The sequence below is a fragment of the Plectropomus leopardus genome, chromosome 9 (genome assembly GCF_026936395.1).
Source record: "Plectropomus leopardus strain MGB_pleo_1.0 chromosome 9, ASM2693639v1, whole genome shotgun sequence".
In the NCBI taxonomy this organism is placed as follows: Eukaryota; Metazoa; Chordata; class Actinopteri; order Perciformes; family Serranidae; genus Plectropomus; species Plectropomus leopardus.
In genome coordinates this window covers 21,663,604-21,691,475 of record NC_142184.1, presented here as the reverse complement: position 1 = coordinate 21,691,475, position 27,872 = coordinate 21,663,604, and the positions used below count along the sequence as shown (strand labels likewise).

The following is a 27,872-nucleotide window of genomic DNA, read 5'->3' as shown; positions in this document are numbered from 1 at the left end:
TAAATGTTAACTCATATCATTTATTGCTTTATTATGCAATAATATAGAGCTCTGAAAACCTCCGTGCAGTGATATATGCCATTGTGCCCAGAGGAGCATTACTAAACACAGTGACATGATAAACCAAAGTCCCACAGACCCATTCAGTGGCCTGTAAAATGTCCACCTCAGACTGTGGACACTTCTCTGCCACCTCAAGATGACTAATCCACTGCGACTGGTGCCAGGAGGGCACCGCAGCGCTTAAAGGAGCAGAGCATGCACCGTCTTTTATGTAACGACATAAAAGACTGTGAACAAAATGTTTGCACCCTGGCTGCTGTGACCCTGTCAGCTGCGGTCTTGTCAAAAATCTTCACTCCCCGGAGACGACTTGGATGTGCTCATGTGCGTGTGTGTGTGTGTGCATGTGTGTGTGTGTTTCATTGCATGGTTGATAATTATAGTCTGTGAATCTGAACTAACCAAACACTGTTTGGTCACTATGTTTCTACTGTTTCTATTTCTTGGTTAACCAGCCTCGACTGCAGCAGGTGCTGCAGTGAAATTAAAAGAGGATGTAATGAGGTCTTTCTCTGTTATATTTCTCTAAAATCCATGTTATATCTGAAGCAGTTCCACTCAAATTGCCATAATTTGCCCCACTGTGCTGAAACTCCAGTGAATGTTTAGTGATATTTAAAAAACACAACATGTCATGTCTATATAGGAATGCAGCCTTGATTAACATTTTCTCACCCAGCTCCCTTGTCTATAGAAAACTTATGCAGTGAGGCTTATTTATTCATGGACAAACACCTAATGGAGACTTAAAGGCCACTGCTCACAAACATAAGGCAATGTGACTCATGTTCCCCTGCCTCTAATGCATCAGCCAGCAGCACTCTGAGGATTTCAGTGCTTAAACCAAGCTGCCCTGAATAAGAAGCCAGGAAACTGTGCAAAAAGTAGATTTTGTCTTTTCTTTTTTTAAATCCAGCTTTTGGGAGACGATCAAAAAATGCCTTGTAGTTCAGCAAACATCACTACATCTTCCCAAATCTTTGCAGTCTTTATGCTGCAAATTTAAAACTCGCCTGTGCGTGTGTGTGATTCTTTTTCTTGGTTTCACATTTCACACAGCTCTTAGTGTTATTTTGCATTTGTTACAGAGGCTTCTGCAGATGTCCACTTGTCACACTACAAGCTAATTCAAAATGGTTGCAATTTCAAAGCAACCTGACAGAAATTAAAATAAGTTATCATCTCCAAATTGTTGCTTACAGTGTAGCCTATGTAAATGCTAATAATCTGTCCATCACTTAGGCTATATGTACTCCCTGCCACATGTTCTACCTAAATGAAGTGTATAGTTTTCTCTCTTTAATTTTATTGTGTTGATCTGTTCTGTACACAAGACATCTATTGCATGTCAGGAGTAGATTTTTGTGCTCTTATTTTGAAGGCTTGTCTCACCTACGGACGTGAGATAATTAGGATAATGTCGCAGGTGTCTCATTAGCCAGTCAGCTCAGGAAGACGCCAGCACGCCGTTTTTTAACCACTTTTGTTTGTTTTACGTTTTCTGTTGTTACTTGCACATAGGTTTTTCGGGATCACCATCACTGATATCTTCAGACTGAACCGTGAAAATCAACCTGCTGCAATCAACATTTAAACACGGTAAAACACGCAACTCAACGCTCATCTTTTTATTGTTTCATGTGGAAAGCGAGTTGAAATCTCTGCTGGGTGTGTGTATGTGGAAACTATGGAAGCCATTCTATTAATTTATTATTAAATGAACATTTTTCTAACATTGTCAATCAAAACAAAACGATATAATCATTTTAGTAAAGCTGAAATGTTGCATTGGATCTCATTAGATTTCTAATAATGTGGCCCCTGGGTGTTATCTTTTGATGAAAGTTATGATTCTGGAGAGGCCACTGTGATATTGCTGCGCCCTCTACTGGATATAATTAAAGCAGCACCATATGATGTGAATTTAAACACCAACCAACATAAGATATCATTTCACTATAGTTAGTGTATGTCTGCAGTGTGAGCTGAAAACAAGGGAGGTGGTCAGAGCAAACCTCCACACGTTGTGTTATATAAAGGTGTTTGCTTTGTAGCGTCTTCCTGTTTACTGTGGTTTGTTTAGTCTGTTGTCCTACAAGATAAGCAAATGACAAATATTGATTGATTTTTCCACAGGTTTGCGCAATCAGTCTCATGTCTCAAAACGATTAGCACGGTAATCTCCTCTCCTCCCTCCATCTCCTCTCCGGCTGTCGAGGCAGGCTGCTGAGACCTCTGCTGTGGAGGGAGGGCTTCACGGCCATCTGGGCTGCAGCAGGGAGTGGCAACCAAGACACACATACAACCTCTATGTACCATCAGCAAGACACATAGTGGAATAAAAGCCTAATGTATGAGTAAAGATGACAGTAGAGGGTACACAAAAGCAAAAAGAAATCCATCAAAACAGCAAAAAAGATGTTTTATAGGCTGTTTGAAACTATGCAGCTTTGCAGAGTACCTAGCCTCAAGGTCTGTTGTGAATTATTGTGGGATGACAGCATGCTGCAGGCCTATGTTTACTTTAGGAACATGCAGCAAAAGGGTATTCTTAACAGTGAGCAAGTAGTAAAGTGTTTTCAGAGCAGCTCAATAAATAAACAAAAGCCTATTATGCTCCTCTTCAATAGAAGATGATTGTGCCATTAAAATCCTGAATTATAAGTCCAATAGCAGGGTGATGGGGGGCATAATGAGCATAAATGTGCTCACATACGCCACACAGAGGGATAAAGTACACATAGAGTACAGTGAGTGTGGATTTTAAAATTTGTTTGGTCACTGTACACCAGCTCTGGGCTTTACCACCGATGTAGCTGCCCTGCTCTCCAGCCTGAGTCCCTCTCCATGTTCAGATTCATGTCTTCATCAGTAACAAGGCCAGCAGTCACCGTGATAAATTCTGCTGTTGTTCAGACGCCCTCATACAGAGTCTGGCCGGCTGCCAGCTCCATCAGCAGACAGCTCTGTCTGTACACCTCCTCTTCTTTCTCTCTCTCCCTCTCCTGGAGACAAACGACCTCATGTCTGCCATCGCTCTGTGGCCACCATCGATTATCACTGCTCTTAGCCTCCCCTTGTGCCTCACTCTCATTTAATTCCGTGTTTTCTTCACACCCTATTTCATTATTGATTCGAATGCGGGGTGACAAGAGCTCGATGTCTCTTTTGCAGTGTGCTTTATTTATTTATTTTTTACAGCAATAGTAAAGCCTGCAGGCTAAAAGCAAAGATAATACGTGCAGGAGAAATTCACTATATATTACCATGCTTTTCACAAGCTGTTGGTTTGGCAGGATGGTTCAAATGATTAAGTAAGAGTGTCATACTTGCTGCAAAGATGCTTAACTTTGGGGTCAGCAGCATGTTGCCTGAGTTAAAATCAGCCACCGCAGCCTTGAAAACTGGCAACAGTCTGCCATTAAAACCATAAACAACAGAGTAAAGGGTGAAATGACCTGGTCATAAAATCTGGCTAGTCACTGGGTTTGATGTACAGTTCTGGGCTCTATAAAAACCGCCTTTGCTCTGAGCTCCATGGCCATTAGTGGGAATGATTATCGCCATATATTTCAACCTGTAGTCGCCTACTGAAGTTTTTAGGTAATAGCAACTCCAAGGTCTTGCTTGTGACAGTAGGGAAAACAAATGATTATTATAAGAGGGTAAAGGTAATTGGCCATAATTCACAAGGCCCACAAAGACTTTCTGGCTGTAATCAAAGCTGGTTTCCATACACTGAAGGTGCCTGTTTGACAGGCCGTTTGTCTGGCTGCATGAAGTTGTTACACTCCCGGCTCTCCATATATGTGCCAACTTTAAGAGAAAAAATTATTCTGACTTGCGTGGTTTTAATGAAATCATTTCACCAGTCACCACAATATCTGAGAGCATACTCAGGCTTCATAACAATTATCATTTACATGAGTTTGTTCTATATACAGGATACAGAAGTGAAATGCTGGACGAAGCATTCAGATCATTTATCCAAGTAAAACTGAAATCCTTTACATAGATACAGTACTTGATTAAATGCACTTAGTTATATTTAGAGGTTCAGACTACAGTCACATGACTTGGACTCAAGTCCGACTCGAGTCACAAATATGATGACTTTAGACTCAACAAAATCAAAATTTACTTGGACTTAAGCACAGATGACTCGGGACTCCATTGGACTTGAGCTTTTTGACTTGCAGATACTTGATACGTTTCCACAAGCCTAGAGATTAAAGAATATGCTATTAAAAAGTGTGCCACAAATCAATCCATCTCCTGAATCAACTAATGGTAATGCTTTTTATTAGCAGTAAGTCAACACTAAACTTAAACTGAATCAATCTGATAGCAAAGAACTCAAATTACGTTACTGAGCCCCAGCTGGAAAAAGTTCATTTTCCAACCAAGTTTTTTAAACAAATATAGCTACAAATGTAAAAAAAAAAAAAAAAAAAGGTGTGCATTATGATTTGTTTGGGACTCAAAACTCAAAACTTTAGAACCTGGGACTTACTTGTCATGACTTAGGATCAAGAAGAAATAATGCGAGGTCATTGAGTGCCATTTTCCAACAAATTCATTCTACCAAATAAATACTATTTTTTTTAAATTCACAGTTTTTGTAGATTTAACTACTGTTACTCTTGTTAAAATGGTGACTTGTTTAGGAAACTCAAGACCGTGTTGTCAGCATGGCATTACATTTGGTGAAGGGTGCATTATGAGTTGTCTGGGTTTAAAACTAAAGGTTTAGGACTTGAGATTTGACTTGATAACTTGAATGCAAAGGCTTAAGACTTACTAATGACTTGCAAAACAACTTCTTTGTCCCACCACTGATTAAATGTTCAAAGCTAAAAATTCTGATTACATTTTCCATTGTCATATCAGTACACCTACCAAAAATATACAGATATCGATTTTCACCTCAATACTGTATATATTATCATAAAGGCCTTAAAGTTGAAGACAAAGACTGACAAAAAAACCCATATATACCCTGATCATATATCAAAAACAGTGCAGTGATATAACCGTTAATCACCACTAGATGGTATCATTAATATCACTGTGCTGCAGGAAGTGACATAATCATGATGACTTGCTGGCTTGAGGCTTGAAAGTCCATCCACATTACAACATAACATCTCAAGCTGCATGTTGCACTGTGGGACAGGCTGTCTTGCTCCAATCCAGGATGTCATCATCTCCATACACATAATGCATCCATCAGCTTCCTGTGTCCTGTTTCAATTCTTGACAGGGCGTACACACTGATATCTGATATCAACTGGTATTCCAGCACTGAAGTCAGCGGGCCAGACAAAACAAACACTGATCTCTGGCTGTAACTATAGATAGCATGAAATTAATTTCAGCAATAGAAGTCGCATTACTTGCATGTGCAGGAAATCTATTCTAGCCTCCTAATAAAACAGCAAGAAACTACATAAAGCAAACAAAACTCTGCTGCAAGTCTTAAAAGTAAGGTAATAAAGATTTATAGCCGCTTTTAAAAAATATAGCACTTTGTTAAAACACATGGACACACACACACTTCAATGAACACAGTTTTCTGTTTGATACATAAAGGCCGCTGCTCTCTAGTCTTTTCCTCGGGGTCAAAGGTAAAGCCCTGACCTGGTGAGGCCAACATGCTCTTGTTAATAAAACAATAAACAGCAGTCTTCTCTCAATAACCCCCCAGTCAGCACCCTCGCCAGCAGTGTTCGCTTTCTGCACTTTCATCCCCTTACTCTTAACTCAAACTAGTATACAGGCATGCACACAGCTCACGCACATACACATGCATCTTTTTTCTTCTTCTTTTTTTTTACACTATTCCAACAGCAGAAATGTAAGGCTGATAATAATGATGTATCCTAAATTCTGTTTACTCATGGGCGCTAAAAGGGAGTTCAATAAGACTTTATTTACTCTTTGCCCACCATATGTGATGTTCCAGAGTGTTTGAAATTTAAGATCAGTCACAGAGGGGGGCCCCGTGGCTCCCAGGACACCTAATACTCTGCGTGCTCCAGGGCCGGTGAGAAGAAAAAGAGCACAATTGGATTAGATACCAAAATAGGGTCAGTGTTTGTTTTAATCAATCTGGTGACACAGGGAGCTCTTGAAAGCACCGGGCAGAGAGAGAGCCTGGAGAGAGAGAAAACGAGAGAAAGAGGAAGGGAGAGAGAGTCAAGGAGACAGATAGTAAAAGAGAAGGAGAAAAGGGGAAAAAGAGAGACGCAGAGGGCAGCCGGGGTGATTGGTCCCCAGGCTACGGCTGGATGGTGGAGACTAGAGGCTGGAGGGGAAGCTGTCTGGGGGGCGGCTGGCCTTTAAGAGTTCACTGTCAGGTCTCCAAACCAGGGGGACAGTGGTCACTTCCACTCTCCCAGCATTCGTCAAAATAAGCTTTGACATGCGGTGAAGCCGGTTTGTTTTCCACACAACACCAACAAATCATCTGACAAAGAGTGCCTCTGGAGAAATGAGCATCCATGAAATTGATGATTTATCTGCTGAAGATGATTTGGATCACCAGCAATAACAATTGCTTTGTTGGGTTTGTGTTGACGGGGATTCAAATGAAGTTGTTGCAAAAACATTTGAAATCTGAGGCCGGGAATGTCAACTGTCTCAGTCGGGGCTATCTGATTACCAAACGTTTGGGTAATCCTAGCAAACTGGATAAGAAGTTTAGAAAGTGAGAGTGCTGAAGCTTGTGATTGAGGATGATAGCAGGCAGAGAAAGATCCAGTGTAAGTGCAACGCTTTGGGCTTTTTTTCCATCTAGGTTGTTGCAAGATTACACTCCCTCGCCAAGTCAGTGAATTGTGGCTCTTGGGGAGCGAATCGTGGTTGCAGCTGACTAGACTTTCCATGGCAGGGCTTAAACTCTTTACTTGGATACACCACCAAATTTAAGATGTCAAAAATGATTTTCCTATGTCCTGGGACAAATTCAGACTGTACCCGGGGGGAACATATACTATCGCTTTCTGTGGACAGAAACAAAAAGAGCAGTCTTGCCCATAATCTGGGATGTCACATCTCAGCTCCATGAAGAGTGAACAGAAGTTGACAGAGAAGTCAATGGATTCTTCATCAAATAGATGTATTTTCTGTTTCATTACCAACCCCAAAGTCAGTCTCCAATTTATGTCCAGTGGAGCAGCTCCAGACTGTGGATCTAAGTGGTATTACAGATTAATGCTTTAGCTGTCTGGCCTTGCATGTTACTTGGTTATTTAGTTCTAAAAACCCTATTGAGCTCATGACATATATAAATACTTTTAATGAGTGCTATTTCCCTTTCAATGCCACCCAAGCACACTCCACTGACCTAAGAGTTTACTTACACATAGAGTAGAAGAATGAAAACAACAGCATCTAAAAAGTGCGGAAATACAAATTTTTATCAAATTATTTTTGAGCTATTTGAGTTTTAGTGTCTAGCATGCATTTTTTTTCTGCTGTGTGAGCATGTGCATGTTTATGTGCATGTCTCTATAAATAAACATTATATTTGTGTTGGATTGAGTCATAAGAGCGAGAGCAAGAGCGTCCCAACTCCATCAGTCCACTCTATGGTGTTTGGTAATGGTATCCCCTGGTCGGAAGTGCAAATCCAGCTGCTGCGAAGTGGCCATAAATTAGATTTTCTGAAACTTGGTGCAGACGTAGTCTCCAGTGTGTCGTTCACTGGAGCGCTCAAGCCCCACTCGCCAACTGCAGCTCTTATTATCATTACCTAAATCCCTTAAACTTCGCTGATCAATTGTCACATACCTCAAGTTATCTTAGTTGTGCATGTTTTTTTTGTTGTTGTTGTTTTCCTTCTGCAGGGCTTCTTCCCAACAAGTCAAGGCAAAAAGTTAGTTTCAGTTTAACTGGAACCACCAGTGGTGCAATTTATCTCTTTTAAAAAGCAGAGACATGTTGAAAACATTACAACTCATGCTTTTGCTCTTTGAGCCTAGAGGTTAGTGTGATGTGCCTGCTGAAAGCTTTTCCAAATCACAGAGAAATCAACTGAGTAAGTTCAGATTTTTGCAGCTGCTTTCTATTCCTCAATGTGCAGAGTAATTCCAAACAGTTTATTTTCTATCCAGCCACTTCAGCCCCCAAGGTCATTTGCTTTTTCTCTTTCTAAACAGGCTGAATTCTCACATGTCCTTTCTTGGTGGAACTCCACTCAGTCTAATTCGCTATGCTGGTCTGTTCTTCCCCTGCAGACTTGTGACAGGCTCGTTCAGACGTGTCAGAGTTCCTTAAATTTACAGATCTCATCTTTTGCCTGAGATCTGATAACAAAACAATAGTTCCAGCTGAAGCCTTTCACGCAGAGTACAGTTGAACATCCAGTGTAATTAATGAGAAATATGTCTTATTATCTCTTATATATTTTAGAGACTGCACAAACCTATTTTATGTGCAGTGCTTAAATGTCTGTGCATATAGATACCGCAATTGTATGTTGCACACGATAAAAGGAAATTTGAAAGCGGAGGATGAGTCGCAGCAGAGACAAAACACCAGCCACTATGCTGGCTTCAGCGAGCGCTGGGTGAAGTGGTGCATTGGTGTCTGAAGTGTCTGGGTGGCTGCTTGGGGGGTCATGCTCTGTGCCCAGGCCCTCAGGGCACCAGTAGCAGGATGGGCTCGAGCATCCGCTGAGAGGATGACCCCAGCTATCCCTGTGGAGTTTGGCTTGTACAGCTGTATCTGATTGGACAGGAACAAAGAGCTGCACTGCACCAGGGGGTTTGGCATTCAGCAGATATGAAGTGATTCTCTTAGACAAGAATCACTACTCTTCTCTCTCATACATCATTATGTTGATCTGTATTAATGAGAATTATGGGAAAAAATTAAGGAACATGAGTTTAATATGAAAACAGTGTTAGTTTTGTGTTTCTGCAAAGCAGACATGATGGGCATGAGTTTAATCTTGATTTTTTAACAGCAGCCTATAGGTGCACATTTCAGGAGGGGAAGCAGTGGACACGTCCCCATCAATATTTAGAATATGTGCATTTGTCTTTCCCATATAAACATTACAGAAGCAGAATACATTTATTTTGACAAAACCGAAGACATTTCCACCATAACATGGTGCAGAGAAGGTGAAAATTAGTGCATAAAAATTCCCCAGATTACTGGAAAAATAAAGTTTTCAATGCTCAGTATTTTCAGTCGGAGGACCCCTAAGTCTCCAGTTTAATATGTGCCCCTCCAAAGAAAAAACATTTTGTGAATTGAAATGTCCTTGGCAACAGTATTATTATGTGCACATTTTCAGACTTATTTATTGAATTGCAATGTTTTCTGCAGTCTTGTAGAGAAGAAGAATAGAGAACATGCTCTTAGCATGAGCCCCTGTATTGTTCATATGAAGGCTACATATAAGTAAATATATGAATAATGAGGAATCACAGTGAGAAAACTAGTTTTGGTCAGTGCATTGAACTTTTTGTTCCTGTTTCTCTTCACCAAACTATCAGTGTTCACCTGAAGTTTTGATGCTGATGAACTGGGGTTTTTTTTGTTGTTGTTTTTTAACCTATCCTCTGAAATATTCCATTACAGTCAATGGGCCTATGGAGATGTATATATTTATAGATCTAGCTATAGATCTACACGTGTGTTATTTGGGAGTTATTTCACGTTATATGGCGTTTATGGATCTGGAAAATCCACTACAAAGGAGTATCTTTCACACCTTGACTCATTTGTAAAACCCATTAGGTATCATAGTCCAACAAATCCTTGCCACACCGCTGATATCACGGGAGAAATATGGGCGCGTTAAATTGGTTGTAATTTTTGCAACTGTCATCTCTCCCCTCAGCTGAGCTCGCAAAACAGACAGATTTATTGTGAGGTACTCTGACCAAAGAAAAAAATCCTCATGTTGCTCTTCTGCGGACTTTCATAAGTGTTTATCCAAAATATAGCTGACAGGTTTCGTCCAAAAAATGTGAGAAAGATGGTGAGCTACCGGAGACCTCCTGTGTGCGTCAGGAGTTTTCTTATTTGATGCGCTGGAGACGGAGGCCGCTGCCAAAGCCGCAGGTCCTGTCTGGAGCCTCAGGATTACAGACCTGAGAGTGTGAGTGTCGTCTGTAACAATGCCAGAGCGATCACACACACACACACACACACACACACACACACACGCACACACACACACACACACGAATGTAAAGGCTCCGACTTAAGACTATTATCACCAATATAATAAAAGTACGATTTCTCCATCAAAGATCATGATTATAGTTTTGGGCCAGCTGTAGATTTATACTTAGGTTCACAGTTGTCAATATGCCTATAGCCTATAAAAAATCTGTCTATGCCTAGTCTGTAATATTGCATAAAATAAAAAAGCGCACGAGGGAAAAAATAGGTTAGGCTACTCCCTACATTTTTTGAAACGAAGTAGGCTATAATTTTGCAGTTTTGTAGGCTAATGGTTTTAAGCTTCATATGAACACAGAAAATGAGAACAATTTCACTTTATTGTTGGCTATTTCCGAGGGTTTAATTTGTTTAATTTTATTTTGTCTCGCTGGAGGCAATAATTAAACATTATTGAGCTATTATCTCCTCTCAACTTTCCGTCAACAATAATAACCTATTTTTTCGCTGTGAAAATCTCAATCAAGAAAAGTCTGATGATTTTTTATATTTTTTTAAGTTACCCTATTCAAATGATTATCTTTTGTTCGTTGTCTTGCTCTTATTCGTTATTACACAATATAAAGGAAACCGTAAGATGATTTGCGAAATTTCCAATCATGCAATCAAACATCAGGGGGAAAAAATCTCTCTTTCTTTCAGTCATCGCATTTCTTTTCTATTCCGGAAAATAATGCCAATATTAATCCGTACTACTAGAGATGTAACAAAAGAGTAGTTCATACGCCTGAAAAAAAACTATCTTTTATCTTTACTTTCTTTTATCCATTATTCTTGTTCCCCTAAACGAAAAAGACGAAAAAACAAATTGATAAGTAGGCTAATGCGTGTTAAAATCGTCTATTGGAACGACCAAATTAATAAAAGAGACATTTTTTGCTGTTACAGTACAGTTGTACGCACAGTTTTATTTTTTTTATTTTTACATACACTTTAACACTTTATGCCTCTTTATTCCATCTTAATTGCAAACCAAATTTAAAGCTATCTATTCGCTATTTAACTAACATTTTGATTGTAAAGTAACACTGTACAGCCGGGTTTTATGTTTTGAGTCGAATTAGCTTTAATTGCCTAAATTGGTTAAATTAGGCTATATTTTTATTCGAATGTATAGGTTACAAAGTATCTTGAATAGATACAGATAGAAAGGTTTAATAAATAAATGCTAGGACTATCAATTAAATATATAAAATAACAGAATTTGCTTATTTCTTTTATATTATTTAATAAAATCTAGCCCATTTAAATGTTTTTTTTTAATAGCCTTAGTCTAGGTCTACTATTCTTGACTGAAAACTGGACATCAGATTTTTTATGAGTGCAGGTGCTGTATGTTTTGATCCTGATGACACCTTAAATTTAGGCTACTCGTCGGAAACCCGCAGTGTCTGCGGGACAGGAGGACCTGCGGAGGTTCCTGTATGTCCTCTGGCTCTGTGTAATGAAAATCTCATGATCTCCAGTCGGTGAGATTTATCACTGGGTGACCACCTCTAATTCAATTCGAGACCTCGGGTCACGGACAGTGTTGGAGGTTGTTACAGAACAATTTTTAAAAGCCTGCCTTTTTAGTCTGGCTTTTAATCAAACTTTACGTATTTACTTATTGACTAGGCTATTTTTTTAGGCGTATACGTTGTTGTCTTTCACTAGTTGGATTATAACTTTATTATTTTTGACATACAGCCTACTTAGGCTATTACTTTACTTTGTGCTGTTATATTTTCATTTGCCTCTTATCTACTGTTTAGAGTATTTTATTCATGATTATTATTACTATTATTATTATTATTTTATTTTGCTTATTTCTTTATTTTAAAATCTGTCTTTCTATAGGTTTTAATCTCCTTGGTGTTTCCTCAATTGTGGTAGCGTGTCCTGACTTAAATACCTACTTTTGTTTTTCAAATCATAACGTCTTGCTGTTTATTATTATTATTATTATTTCTTTTATCCTTGTGCTGAGGCTGGTGTATCCTCGTGTTAGTAGTCTGTGTGTGTGTGTGTGTGTGTGTGGGGGGGGGGCACTTTGTATTACAGATTAGTTTAATGAAAAGTGCTATACAAATAAAGTGTCATTGATCATTCAATGAGATCATAGCCATTATTCACCGCTGAAGAGATCCCAATTAACTAGTTGCATTAGCCTACTTTATCCTCAGTATCCAAAAATAAAACCAATCAGAGGCAACATAAGTCATTAACTCAAACGATCAAGGCAAACAAATAGCCGAGAGTAGGCTATGCTCCTAAAACACTTTAGACTGTGCTTCCACCTCAAGGAAATAGCCCTTATTGACCATTTCTAATCTAATGTTATCTTTTTTTAACCTGCGTTAATAAAGATGATGATTAGGCCTACTAGCTGTTTGACTTCAGTATCTCAAGTTACCTAAAATAGACTGAATTAGATAAAGTGGGATTTTGATAGGCCTTTATAGCTATTAATTTGAACAATATAACATTTAATTTAATATTTGGCTACATATGCTGACAGTTAGCAAAAGCAAAGACCTCACTATAAATTTATTTTAACGGAAATTGCAGGCTATTTTTTAGTCTCCTCAGTTACGCATGCGTCACCGCCCCAACAGGGCCTCCTGTCTTCGTCAACAGTTCCCGGTCCGCTTTAAAACACATTTAAGGATTATTTATTTTTAGCTGTGGCGTGTGTCTGCTGTATCGGGGCCTTTAGCTGATGCGTCCAGATGGTTTTGCTAAGGTGCATGTTTACGGATTCCTGCAGATTGTGAGTAAGGAGCGAGGCGAGTCTGTCCTTCATTAGGAGCCAGTCCTAGCAGAGAGGCATTTATCACGACAGACTGAGCTTTCATAACCCAGTGTTCCCGCACACACACGCAGCATTTCTCTCGATTAGCTACTGTGTCGAGTAAGTCTCCTCTTTCAGCTCTCTGTTGCCAGTATAATAGAGGTTAAGTGCTCGTATTAAACTGCTAAAGTGCCAGCGTTGAGTTAGCTAGCTAGCACCTGTGTAGGGCCTTCAGCTTGTTGCTATGACAACCGAAATCCCAGCAATGTTGTTACAGCAAGTAATTGTGTATTTTGTGGTTGTGGAGCTACGTCCATTTTCAAAATTCATATGTGTTATTTTTACGGTCAAAGGCGGTCCAAAAATGAACAACTGAGTCCCAAAATCATTGTTAAAAATCAGTGATGTCACAGGGTATAAAGTCTGGAGCCTCTGTATGAACAATGAACTGGGAAAGATGTTAAAGAGCACCCAGGGAATGAATGAGAATATGTGTACATTTTCTGCTTCAGTACCAACAACACTAAGAAAGAATAAAGCTAATTTGGGTATAAAAAAAGGAAACAAACACTCTGTTTCTCCACAAAATTAGGCAGCCATTCACTGTCTGCAGAACAACTCCACACAGTATACCCAGTGGTGTAGTGGTGCCTGGAGAAGTGGATATACTATTAATTCAATGAAATTGGCTTGCAGCACCCTTCTGAATGTTGCACATAAGAGGGGATTTACAAGTGGATATACTCAATGTCAAATGAAAAAGTGGGTATAATCCATATACTCTCCACTACACCTCTGGTTATATATGGCAGGGAAACTTAACTTGCTTTACTTTGGGGCCACTTTTGCAAAATGACAGGAGGCCAGGTGCCAATCGCAGCAGCGCCATGCCTGTACACAGGGGCATTACTACGATTTCAGGACATTAGGGGCTTAGCTTTTTTTAATAAACAAGCTCTATTTTGATTATTTACATGTATTCTTGTAAATTATGTATAGACCCACTAAAAAATTTTTAAAAATATATTGCCCAGTTTGAATAACTTTATATTTATTCTGAATTAGAAAGTGGTTCGGGGGCCACCCAGCACCCTATCAGGAGCCAGATTTAGCCCACAGGCCATAGGTTGAGTATCACTACCCCAAATTTGACTTATTTGTTTGATTTTTGGCTTTGAGAGTGGCTCACATTCACAAATATTGAACTTTTCTAGGCCATTGAAATAACATCAGTATTCTTAATTTAGGTAGTGTTCCCCTTCAATTACGCTGAAAAACATAACTGTGTAGCGTAAAAACAGAGAAAACTGACAATGTGGCAATTCTCTTAGGTCATGTGTTGTGGGCTTTGTGAGCCTTAATGCTAGTTTTGTCTTGGATTTGAAATAAGTGTTCCCAATTTCAAAAAGCACAGTGACAAAGCAGCACACAGCGTGTGTTGCAGCAGAAAGTCATTTGTGATAAATCAACCATAGCTATGTCCAAATTTTAATAAACAAAGGCTGTAGCACAAGTTATTTCTTGTCTGTCTACAATGTCAAACATCAAAGTCCTTTTATTTAGCTTGAAGATCATCAGGGGTTTCAAAGAGAAGCTTAATGTATCATAGTCTTTTTATTAGTGAAATGAATATATTTTTTTTTCCTTTTCAATGTTTTATGCTCTGTCATTGCAGTGTGAAAAAAAAAAATCAAACAGTAAAACTCTAACCAAAGCAATACTTTCTACCATCTATTGTGACAAACTTTCTCCTTGACAGATTCGTACCCAGCTCATCTGGTGTGTTGTGGCTGTGGATCCTGACTTGCTGCTAACACTCACTGGGCTCCAGTGTGCTCTATGACGCCTCATACGAGGTCAGACAGAGGACAGCAACCCCACTTTCCATTTCCCTTTTGAAAAAACCTCAACCCCCATCCCTACAGCAGACCAGCTTAAACTTCCCAGAATGCACCTCTCCAGCCGGCTGACCCCAAGGTCGGCAGCTGTCAATCACATCTTCAGCTGGCTGTGCAGCTTCTGGACATAGACTGGAGGATGTGAGGGAGGCCTCTGAGAGGAGCCCTGGCTCTGCATATGGGATCATCTCTGTGCATTCATGGTGGGTAATTAAATTAGCTATCCTTCTCCTATTCTAATGCAAACCTCAGGTTGAATCGCCACCCTGTACGTGAGAGGAAAGGCCCCAGGCGGTGATAACCAGACAAAGACAGCCAGCTTGAATGAAGTACAGAGTTGTACTTCATTCTAGCTGGCTGTCTATGTTGGTGTTCCTCTGGCAGGTCGATCTTAATAACTTATCCATCTACATGCTGTTGGAGGATCCCACAGATTGTCACTGAATAAGGTCAGATTTTTGTTCACACTCCACACACATGACATTATTCACTTTTATAACACTACTTAATTATTGTTGAAGCTTAAAAAAGTAGGATTTATGTAATAAAGAATCCCAGTTTGGGATTCTAATGGTCATGAAAAACTTTTACAAGTTATGGAATTTCACAATCACATTTTTCCAGGCCTGGAAGAGTCATGTCATTCGTAAAAGTCATTGAAAGTTTTGGAAAAAGGCATAGAATTGTGTTGTGTGTAATGCAATTTTTACAGTTATCTTCTACGGATAACTTTCCATGTAACGCAATATACACTGTAAAAAGCAACTGTTTGTTTTAACTTGAAAAAGTGAGTGTCTGAACTGCCTTTCTTTTTACTTTAAGGCAATTTTACTTTCTGTAGCTGTCGACATAACGTAGCTCTATTATGCCTCGATGTGTAATTTTGTTTATCGTCACGTGTGTTTCCCCATTTTCATCTTGCATTCTGTCTCTCTCCTTATATACACCAGCTAGCTTAAAATATGTTTTTGACTCTGATATGTTTAAAAAACACAAGGCAAGTATGGCAAAACTTTTCATTTATTATTGGTCCTTGAAATATCATGACATTTTATTTAAATGTTTGGCCATGAAAATGTGTTGGGACCCTGCCAATTAGATTACAAATGTGTACAAATGTGTCTGTTTGTACACATGTAAGCCTGTGTATGTGTCATTAAGTTGTGTGTGTGCCAGAGAGAGGATATAAGGTGTAACAGGGTGTGACAAAGCCCTGCAGACTGACAGCCAGGTCAAGAGGATGTAGTGGAGGAAGGAGGGGTGGAAGTGACTCTGAAAGCCTGAGGGCTGCAGGGTGCACGGTGAGAGTGCAGGGTCACCTTTATCCACGCTGTCTGTGCCCAGAGTCGGGAGGCGGCTGACGGAGACCTGGGACTCCCAACAGGCTGAACTGATTTCCTGTGTGGGGTCATGCCCAGGACAGGTTTGGAGGACAAGGGTTTAGGACCAGGGGGAGCATTGAGTGGAGGTGGTCAGAGTATGGACAGGGAGTTGATGTTATTTTTCTGCCTTTAACTATGGCTTCTTTCCCTGTGTGAAGATTAAATGCACACATCTCTGTCTTAAGTTCATGTGCTTATTTTCATAAAGGACAATGTTCTATGGAAGTTGGACTTCCAAGTATAATTAAACAAACCACAGCACACCAGCGTCCACACAGACTCATAGAGGACTTTGATTCCCCAGCAAAGAACATACCCATAATCCTCCACATCTCATGCTCTCTTGATGCAGTATTCATATAAACACTGTTACCTGCGGCGGCTCTGAGATCATAGCGCAGACGTTCTTCCTCTTGCCCACATTTCTGGAATGCATTTACTCAGCTGGGTTCGTGAATTCAAGAGTGCTCTGCTGCCTCGGGCTACAGAGGACATGGTTGTCACGAGATTTGAGAAACATATCCGTGCCCCTCGACACCCCCCCCCCCAGCCTTGTGTACATCTTAAAAACCTAAACTCCCCTCTAACAGAATTATGAGGTTTTTAATGGTGGTCAGCCAGACAGTTTGATAAATGCTGGCAACTATGCGCAGGCTGAAGTTTGCAGGGATGAATACACTCAGAGTGTGGGAGGGTATGAAAGGTGGCATTGTGGTTGTGATTAACATGACAGCACGGTCTTTTTAAGCCTCTACGCTCTACTGACTTAAACATGTTAATCTAAGTCATGTTGCACATAAATGTCATTAGGCCTTATATCTAAGCTCACTAATCATTTTAAACTTGAAGGAGCTTTTCCTTTCCATGCACGCAGCCATGTCTTTGCAGTTTGCATCCAGGTGAAGACTGGAATTTTGATTTTGTTCATGACTGCACTTTTAGGATTCTCTTGGTAAAGAGAGGAATGAGAGTATTTGCACGTTGGAGTGAATGAGATTATCATTAGAATTAAAACATTTCCTTCTGTTTTATTAATGTCAATTTAGCTGCTTTCAGCTTTTCTCTATTTGTCATTTAAATTCTGGAGCTAGACTTTGTACAAATAATGATTTAAGCAAGAATTTAACTCTGTATTTCTTGTTACACAGCCTTTTTTCTCCTGCACTTGGATGTGTAACGTGCACTGTGGATACTTTGATATTACAGAGCTCAAAATGGAATCAAATGGAGCTTATGAGGCCTCCTGGCCCAAATGGACCTGGTGTTTACACACTTGTCCATCAGCTGAGCAGCGTGCGGCCTCAGGTATCCAGAGAGATGGTGAGATGTCCCCAAAATCAGCGGTACCGTGTCTGAACCTGGTAAGTGCACTGTGTTTAGACGGGGTTTGTCTAGATCAGAGATAACATGTCAGTTTCAAAAGCCTTTTATCTTTCTGTTGAGTCTCTTTCTGAACATTCAGTCAGTTTTGAGCTGCATGAATTAATAACACATCTCCTGCTCTGTGCCGTGGACAAAGTATATTTTTCTGTTTTTACTTTAAATGTCCTTATTATTTTTATATTGACTCTTATCAAAACAGCTGTCAAGTGAGCTAAGTAAAAATCCCACAAAGATTTAAGAATTGTATTGCATTAATTAAAACTGTATTTCACTGCAAGCAGGGGGATGTTATGACCTTCATAACTATTGTTTTGCTGTTTCCATCATTTCTTAAAGACATTCAGGATTATTCAGTGAAACCACAGGAAATCAGCACCATACTTTAGAGCTGAACGACAAGGAAACGGCGAAGTGAACTAATGTAAACGTCAGCAGACACATCGCTAACAAAATTAGATTTTTTTGAATTTATCTGTTCGATCATTATATTAGTGATAATCTATAACATATTTCTGCCTTCCATTAGTTTTCTGCGGTGTTGCGTTATTCTCAAGATTGTTGATAGAATAATCGTTTTGTTTAAATTAATAATTGTCGTTACAGTCTCCGAGTTTCTGGTTTTGCATTAAGATTATTTAGATAACAGACTCCAAAATCCAAAATTGCTATATATAGCTATGTATCTCGAAAGGATAAATGCGAAAAAAGCCGTATATGCCGTTATTTTTTAATTTTGTTTTTTTTTTTTTGACGAATGTCGACGCATATATGCTGCGTGTTTAAAAACAAAGACAGCGAAAATAAAAGCCCTTTAACGCAGTGAGTGCACGATTACAGAAATGATCTCAATGCATTTCGTATGTTAAGGCCTTTATTGTCATATTTAATAATTATGTTCACATATGGATTTGTGTTGAAATTATTAACCAGAGAAAGACTTTGGCCGTCTTGAAACTGATTTTCACATGCTTTGTAATTGCATTAGTTTTTTTTTCTTTTGATATTACATGAGCTTTTTTCAGTGGTCAGAAATGTGTGTCACACAACAGTGAATATGATTATTTGTAATATGGATTCTGTCCATGCCTTCTGATTTTCTTGTTTAGCGACAGAGGGGCACATTATTTTTATTGGCATAAAATAACGCATCTACATCGAATTTAAAAAAAAAACAACAACATATGAACCATTTGGTTTAATGCACGGAGAATCGTAAATGAAAAGGAAGAAAGTCTCAATTGGACAAAGAATATTAAATTAAAAACATTTAGGCCCGACTGCGAAAAATAAAATAGGCATCAGATAAAATAAAGTAAAACGAAATTAAGGAAGTACGATAGCTGGGGAAAAAGTAAATTAAAAAAGTATATAAAAAAGAAATAAACAGCAGATAGTGTCATTAAGGCATTTTGTTAAAAGGTATTTTTATTCGGGCAGTTATCTCTTTCTCTCTCTCTGTGTGTGTGTGTGGGTGTGTGTGTGCGCGCGCGAGCGCTGTCTGCTTCTCCTGTCCTGCTTGATTTGGTGATTAGGCCCATAACAATATATGAAATAGGAATTAAATGGTTAATTGGAGGGACAGAAACCACACGTGATTGAATTTTTGGCGGATTATATCAGACTGCTGGATGCTGTAATAGACACTACACGCTCACGCTCTCTCTCTCTCTCACCCACACACACACGCACACACACCTCTCTGTCTCTCTCTCCCCCTCTCTCTCCCACGCACGCACGCACACACTGCAGCCCCGGTTTCACGGGTCTTTGTTTCTGATCTGTTAAATCCCACCCACTTGACATGAACACAGAAAAAGAAAAAAAACTGTCTCTGTCTCGGGCGCCCACACTATCAGCGCCCAGTCGCTGTTGTCTATGCTGCCTGCTGGATCCGTAAGATGGAGACGGAGAGTTGTTTGCCTTTCTCTCCGCAGACCAGCAGGAGGACGCCAGAAAACTCTCCCAGACTGGAGCACAGCGGCTCCGGCTCCTTTCTCCCCTGCGATGAGCTGCAGAAACCCTCGCACCTTCCTCCCCCTCTTCCTCACCGCCTCAGCCTGCGCGGGGATCTGTATGCCGCTGCCATGGGGAGGTTTGGTGATGCTGCAGCGGACTTTACGCACGGCGCTTCATCGGCGAACCCACCCGCCTCTCCGTCCAAACACAGCAAGTTCTTGGAAAGTATAAACCAGGATCAGAAGGGGACGGCGATAAGCGGCAAACCGGCGTTTTATGAGACCAACTCGGAAGGTGAGTTTGAGACATTTTAAGTGATGTGTTAAAAAAAGAAAAGAAGTTAAAAAAAAAGAACAAATAATTGCCCAATAAATAAAAGCAGGCGCAACAGGAAAATCTTTAAAATATACTGATAATACTCATCTTAGCTTGTTTTTATGTCTGTCTGAACCATGAAAAGTATAATTGCTCAGCAATGCTCTGTAAATTTTGATAAGAGATATACTTGAGGCATAAGAAATTGTGCCCAAATTGTGCTGAAGACAATCCTTGCACTAGCAGTTTTTTTTTCACTAATTTCTAATGAAATTATGCTCACACTGCATAAAATAAGCGGGTGTAAATTAAAATTAATAAACTGAGAAATAAAATATGAGAATAATCTCAATGATTTGCCTTTTTAAATTTGCCTTTTTAAATTTAATTTTTTTAATTTATTTATTATAAAACATAAATGGCACAAATTTGGTGTATCCGTTTTTCCAGTGAGCCAGTTTTGTTTTTTTTTTTTGTTTTTTTTTGCAGGCTCTTTAAATATGTCATTTCAACTAACAATTATACAAATGCCTTGACTGATTTTTACTGGCTATGCCAATGAGGGTTAGTTGTGATAAAAATGTCAACAAGTTTTCTTTCACTTGGCAGCGCTTGATGTTAAGTAAGAGAGGTTAAAGGTCAGCATGGCAGCAAGTTGGGTGTGTCATTAGGCTGCTAGTCAGCCTTTTAACATTCAGCTTAATATTTCTGTGTTTTAGCCCTGAGCCTTTTTTTCAACTGTTTCTTATTCTCTTCATAAGTAAGCTTTTGTAATTTAAATACATCAGAGTCAACTTCAGATTTTGCAAGCAGGCATGCGCTCAAAGGCTGTCCCATATTAAAGCCCGTAAATGTCCATCTTGGGAAGAAAAGTAACGCTTGTATATGTTGAACCGAAGCCTGAAGAAATGATGTGGTCTTTCACTTTATTTATTGGTGTTGATGATTCTGCAAAGCAACAGAGGATATGAGCGCTGATAAGGTCTTTGTGATATCTGTGTCCAGAATAATATACAATGGCTTGATTCATGTTACTGCCAAAAACAGCCAATAGACTTTTTTTTTTTGTCCACGGTTATGATAACGATATCAGCTATCCTGTTTGAAAGTGGACTTTTATTACTTTTCTTTTAAATTGGGTTTAAACAAGACAAAGCATGTATGGTTCCTCTATCCTCTGACACACACACACACTCGCACACACACACTAATGCACTGACAGTTCAGTGTCGGTGTAATTTATTTTGTAAATTACTGGTTATGTTGCTTTAACTGAGTTTAAGGCTTTGCATGTATTTGCAGAGTATATAGCGTGTGTGTGTGTGTGTGTGTGTGTGTGTGTGTGTGTGTGTTTGTGTTTGTGTGTGCGCATCTACTCATACTACTCTTTGTGTTTTTGAGTTTGGGTTAGTTAACCTTCAAAGGCACACACATCTTCCTGTTTTGTCTATGGTGGGAGGAAAGTTTATTGATGGTGGGACAGGCCAGTGAATTTAAAACCCCTCGACCATCTTCACACTTTGAAGGTTTAATTAAGTTGGTAATATTATTTGCAATCAAGTTGCGCAATTGCAATAAGGAATTTACAAAATTTAATTAATGGGGGTGTTGATCTTATAAATTTTTAAAAATGCGGACTTACATTTTTCCAACAAAAAGAGTCTAAAGGTGTCTCACTATTTTTTAATACAAATAAAAGGAGTCAGAATGTCAGAAATACTTATTTTAGATTGAACACTTGAAAGTATGTTCATACCATATTTATGGTAATAAATATTGCTAAATTTTGGTTTACATGTGCGATGTTTCAGTGAGAGACTTGTTTTTTTGTCCATATATGTATGTCATATTTGCCACAATATATCCAACATAAAATGTATCCACGGGCACAATATGTTTCTTATTTTATTCATGCTCTCCGATATAGCGATATGCTTCACATCCAAATGCATCTCAAACCTCCGTAATATAAAATAAAATAATCTCTCACTACTTAAACCCTTTCGTGAACTCATCAGCACAAACTAAAATTCAAACCTTAATCTTTTGTTAGAGGGTACGATTGCTTCATTTTTAATTTCCGTCATTTTTATTATTCATTTTCTATACAAACAATAGCAGACTGATTCAAAATCAGTGAATTTTATATATCCTTAAGAAACAAGATGAAATGTGCTTAAAGACTGCACAAATTGAAAACCTCAAATATACAGAGCAGTTGGCCTGGAAGAAGTGCAGCTTAAATTTCTACCACGACTATTTCAGTGTCTTAGATTTGATCCCCTTGCTCACAGCATGATATTCCTACCTACATTTAGAATTTTTCCTCTTTTTGCCTCTTCCTGCATTTCACATATATCTCCTGTTACATTGCAGGCAGAGCGGATGTGGGTGTTTGACATGGTAAAAGCTATACAACGTCCTGCGGCCCCAGTTTGAAATCTTTAACAGAGAATATTTTCAGCATGAACTGCAGTGTGAGGTGGGATCTAATGGACACGAGGAAATTAATGTTGCAATGAAAAGTGCTCTCTGTTGGGCCCCATATTGAATTAGGAGAACGGCAAAGTAATGTCTCGGCTGCCCCCAGTGAGTAAGTGCCTGCAGATAGACGCAGAGTGATTTTGTTTTGGAGCTCGGGGATAAGCATAATGAATATGGACAACAACATCCAAACACTGCAGGAGGGAACAGCCCTTTCCATGGTCCGTTAACAGGAAGGGAAATAATGCTTTCAGATTCCCCTCACTGCTGAATGTGGAGGGCAGAATGTATATTATTTATTCAAACAATCATGTGCTTTATCAGATATAAATCTGTCATATAATCCAGTGCTGTATCCTAGTTTTTTTTTACTCTGCATGGGAGTAGTTTGAAATACACATTGCAGTGAGTTTCCTGTTGAATAAATGGATTTGTCTGTTTGGAAGGTGACCCCAAACATTACTTGTCTATATTTCCAAATGTAACAAATCAAATCTTGTTTTGTACTTATTGCCTTGTGGGTTTAATTCATACTAACTCACTGAGAGTTCACTATGGGTTACCTCAGCTAATCAAATTAAAACAGCTGTTCGCCTGAATTAGTGTTGTGTGTTGCTTTTCTGAGACGTCTCGCAGTTCAGCCTCTTGTGGTACTTTGGGAATCAAACTGAGAAGCATAAAAAACAAGCAAGAGATTAAGGGATTTTTTGACAAAATGTTTGATGTGATATCCTCTTAAATTTAACAGTTGTGTCAAAAAGTGTCAATCGAAAAGCTTACAGCTATGTCCAGGTGAAAGTGTGTTGCTTTTAAAGAGACTTTTTCTCTGGCATTGAAAATGGGAGTGGTTGGTCATTTAGTTGTTTGTGCTGCTGCCTTACATGCAAAGAGATATGAATTCCAGAAGCTGCCTTTTCTGTATAAAAGATTTCTCATCCTCGTGTTAGTGGGTAAATCCCCGTTTCTCTGTACTGTAAAAGGCTGCTTATTCCTTTTTGTGTCATTGCCGGTGTGCTACCCAATTATTCTGCAACCCTAAAAAAAAAAAATGTATTTATTTATTTAAACCTTTACTTAACCACAAAAGCTGTATTGAAATAAAAGTATATTTTTCATTTTTAAAAAAATTCAGGAGCTTGCTTGTCATGGTTGTAGATTTCAGGGGAGGGGGACACAGGGGATATATCCACCTCAATATTTAGAACTTGGAGATAAAAACATTAAGAAGCAGAAGACTTTTATTTGGAAGAAAATAATGATTTTTTTCCACCACAAAGTAATGCAGAAAAGGTACAAATTGGTGCAGAAAAAATCACCAGAAAGCAGGAAATTGAGTTTTTGACAGTCAACATTTCCTGGCAGAACCCCCCTCCCCCCTCCCCATCCCCCATTTCATACGTATCCCCTTCAGTGTTGCAACAAGTAGGCCAGTAACAACAACAATTGGTCCCAGACAAATAAAGTGAACAGATTACATAAACTATTTTAAGGAGCATCAGACATGAAACATGCTTAAATCTTAATCAGAAGTTGATTTTTTCAAAATCCTCCAAGGCAACCATCAAACAGTGAATTTATTCTGATAAATTGACAATATAAGAATATGCATAAAAATTGATATTTACATCAAACTGTCTACTTTTTCTGTGTACCCTCCATGTCTCAGTCAGAGAGAAAGGAGCTACGAAGACCATGGGCTATCCTGGTATTGGCACGGACTGTTGTGGCAAGCTGAAAGAGCCGGGCAGCGGTTTACAGGGGGACTCTATCGCCGACTCCATCGACCTATCGGGCAAGAACAAGAAGCGGCGCAACCGCACCACCTTCAGCACCTTTCAGCTGGAGGAGCTGGAGAAAGTGTTTCAGAAGACGCACTACCCTGACGTGTATGCCCGGGAGCAGCTGGCCCTGAGGACTGAGCTCACCGAGGCTCGGGTTCAGGTGTGTATTAGGGCAACAACCTCATATTTTACATCCTTTTCATTTTATAGCTATGAAACTGAAGAGAGTTTATGACCTGAGAAAGACACATTATCTTCTAAAACTTTCTTATTGTACTATATTTTTGTATTTAAAAGGTTTGGTTCCAAAATCGTAGAGCCAAGTGGAGGAAACGAGAACGCTATGGCAAGATCCAGGAAGTTCGCAACCACTTTGCTGCTACATATGATATCTCTCTTCTCCCTCGCCACGATACATACCAGGTAGGCCACTGCAGATCTCTCGTGTCATACATGCCGCAGCACACAAACTTGGTTTCTTTTTCAAGCTCACAGGAACTTTGCTGATATTGTGTCCTGATTTGGTGCTCATAGTAATTTTTTTCAAATGTCTCAATGTCCAGATGCAGGGCAACCTGTGGCCCGGGGCGACATCAGGAGGTGGTGGTGCTTCAGGTGCTGGCTGCGTCCTGGGAGCCGACTCCATCCCCTCGTCCTGCATGAGTCCGTATCCTCACCCCCACAGCAATCTGCAGGGCTTCATGGGCATGCCCGCATCGCCTAGCCATCCCCACCACCACCACCCGCCTCACCATCCAGGCATCAACGGCCTCTATTCACTCCACAGCTTCCCAGGAGGCCTCGGGCCCCCTTCCATCGAGGGGCCCGAGACCGACTACAAGCCGACGGGCCTCGTGGCGCTGCGGATGAAAGCCAAAGAGCCGGGCAGCATCCTCTCCTGGCCGACATGACCACAACAGTGCCAGCTCCCCATTATGCACTGACTGAGCCAAAGCATATTACATTCCTGACCCATACACAATCCCCGATGTACACACCCACCTCATATGACTCAAATAATTCCTCTTGACATTTATGTAAGCCGACTTTGGGACTTTTCACAATTCAGATGTTGGAAGATGAATTTCACGAGGACAACTTGAGCCTCTAGCACGACAACCCAGTGTATTAATAAGAACTTTATTGTTTCCAGTTTTAGTTTGATATCACAATGCTGAGACCAAAGAGGGAAAATTATTTAAGCATGTAAAAATTGTAATTATCATATTCATTATTGTTCTGTTTTTGTCTGTTGTGCTTTATAGTGCGTCCAGTAATAAAGGCCTCCATGTAAATCTTCTGTTTTATTGAGTAGGAAACTATTTGGGGGAAAAACATATTAAGAAAACGGAACAAAAGGATCTCAGCCGGAATTATTTTAGGCTTTGACATGACTTGTTAAAAAAGAAAAAAGATAAGTAAGAGAGCTAACCAAACGTCTGCGTCACATATTTAACTGGGAATGTGGTCGTGAGGCAAAAATGCTTCACAGGCTGTGGTTGCCATAAACACAAAGATTTCTGCTGTGAGGAAAGTGAGCTTCATTGTATTTAAGACGTGCACAGGGTACGTGTGTAGCCTACTTGGCCTCGCTTCAAGAGGCCTTCAGGTGGCACCTCATGTATCAGGAGCGAGTGGCAGGTTCATTAATGGAAAGCTAACTGAGCGACCGCACACCACTATCGATGATAAAGTAAAGAGCCTCCCACAGAAGGATGGCTTTGCAGCGAGGCATTCACATCTGGCATGAGCGGTAAACCTGACCAACTGAGTAATGACTTACAGTTTAGTAGGAGAAATTGGTTGTTACTATGGCCCACAGCATGTTGTGTTTGGTAATATTATCCACTGAAGCCAGTTTCTGCTTTTATTTATAAATGCTTAGATATTCATGTGTTGTGTTTTTAAAGAACATGGCATAAATATGTTCCTGTTGCACACTCAGTCTCACACTCTGAATGCATTCCTAATAATTGTTTTCAGGAAATCTCCTTGTTGTGCTTCACCCCAAACAATTTACTTCATTGTCAAGGAAACACTGAATTGCATGGTACTATCCCATCTGGTGTAAATTACTAAATACCAACATATTCATGTCAGATGTGCAAACATTTAAAATCTGTAAGAGATTGAGAATGTGACTTGAATTGAGAAAAAAGAACCAGTGGACAAAGCCCTTCCAAGCTCCACTTACTCCCCCAGAAATGTACATGGCTTACAGGCAAATATACTGGCTCTGCTTTCCCTTTTTGCTCACTCCACCATGACAGCCACGCCGGGGTGGATCAGCTGCCATTCCCTCAGTCTGTGCCGGGGTTTTGTGTGAGCCACTAACATGTGGTTCCAATAGAAGAATGCACAAACCCATCAGAAACACTTTCCACACCCACAGCTTCAAATTCCAGCCAGGCCCTGGGAGACGGCAGCCCTTACTGCAGTTACATAGTCCCCCTGATTAAATCCCAGATTAAGTGGAGAAGATAAGGAGACCTGTCAGTAGGGATAAGGGATTGAGGAGATGGCCATCTTTAGGAAAGCTGAAGAAATGGCAGATGGTGGATCAGTGCTCAGTTTTAATATTTGTTTTGAGATAGGGCACAAGTTAATCAACAAAAGAGGATACTCAACAGCTTGGTGAATTTGATATGTTAACTCTTAAACACTGTCAGGACAGTCATGATAGAATAACTAACACTATTATAAATGCAGTGTGGTTTATTCCACTTATAAACAGGACCAAAACTTATTACCTCATCTCACAATAGGCAGTCATAAGTTTGGATTAAGTTATCATTGGTTTTGATTAAGTTGTCATTAAAGTTACAGTGGTGTGTCTTAAGCTTTGATCTGTATTAGCCCAATATATCACGCAGCAGAGGCCTTACATGATTTGTCAGAAATGAAATGAAAAATGTTGAGTGCACAATGCAGGGGGAGGTTATTAACTTAGCATCACTCTGTGCGTAAGGGTCATTGGGTGAAGACTGTCACTAGAGCCTGGAAATTACTATACCCTTTGCCTCATTAATGGACAAAAAATATGATTTAATGCTCATTAAAATCTGTACAGCTGCCCGCTGGCCACTGTTCTGAGCTTTGATCTCAACAAGATTTATCTTGGCCTTGAAGTGCAACTATTGTGACACAACAGATCCTTTGATTTGAAGTAGCCTAGTCGAACAGCATTAACATGTCCCCCTAAACTAAACAATGTGGTAGCACAGTGCGGCCAACTCAGAAACACAGTCAAACAGTGGAGTGAGGTAATCTAACAACAGTCTGTCATGAAGTATTTGTCTGCTTCCAGATATTTACCAGTAGACCTTAATTTAAAAGTTTATCATCTACTGAACAAAACACTGTGAGTTAACTCTAAGTGTTATTTTCATAATCAGCATCAGAAATACTTCATTGACAGAGGAAATTGTGGTTCATTACAGTCGCTCTGATGCCAGCATAGAAAATTATTGCAAATAGAAATAGGTATAAGCACAAGTATATAAAAATATAAATGTAGATGTTGAAATACACTAAGAGTAAACACTTAACACAGTATGTAAATGTTTAAATATTAAAAAAGCATGTGTTGCATGCTGAGTATGTAAGTGTGTAAAAACATAAATGTAAAAAATAC

At 39.6% G+C, this 27,872-nt stretch overlaps 1 protein-coding gene across 2 annotated transcripts; it reads left to right on the top strand.

Annotated features, from left to right (window-relative positions):
- Window positions 1–1,515: 1,515 nt before the first annotated feature.
- Window positions 1,516–25,527, top strand: alx3 (ALX homeobox 3). 2 transcript variants are annotated; one of them, XM_088081481.1, is made up of 7 exons: window positions 1,516–1,662; window positions 14,799–15,140; window positions 17,526–17,680; window positions 19,637–19,952; window positions 24,124–24,398; window positions 24,536–24,661; window positions 24,802–25,527. In XM_088081481.1, exons 2-7 carry the CDS (start codon window positions 15,116–15,118, stop codon window positions 25,147–25,149), a joined length of 1,245 nt encoding a protein of 414 aa, XP_087937607.1. In that variant the 5' UTR covers window positions 1,516–1,662; window positions 14,799–15,115; the 3' UTR covers window positions 25,150–25,527. The 2 variants fall into 2 exon arrangements, with proteins under 2 accessions (XP_087937607.1, XP_042348382.2); XM_042492448.2 differs by lacking the exon at window positions 1,516–1,662 and adding an exon at window positions 12,857–13,018.
- Window positions 25,528–27,872: the final 2,345 nt, after the last annotated feature.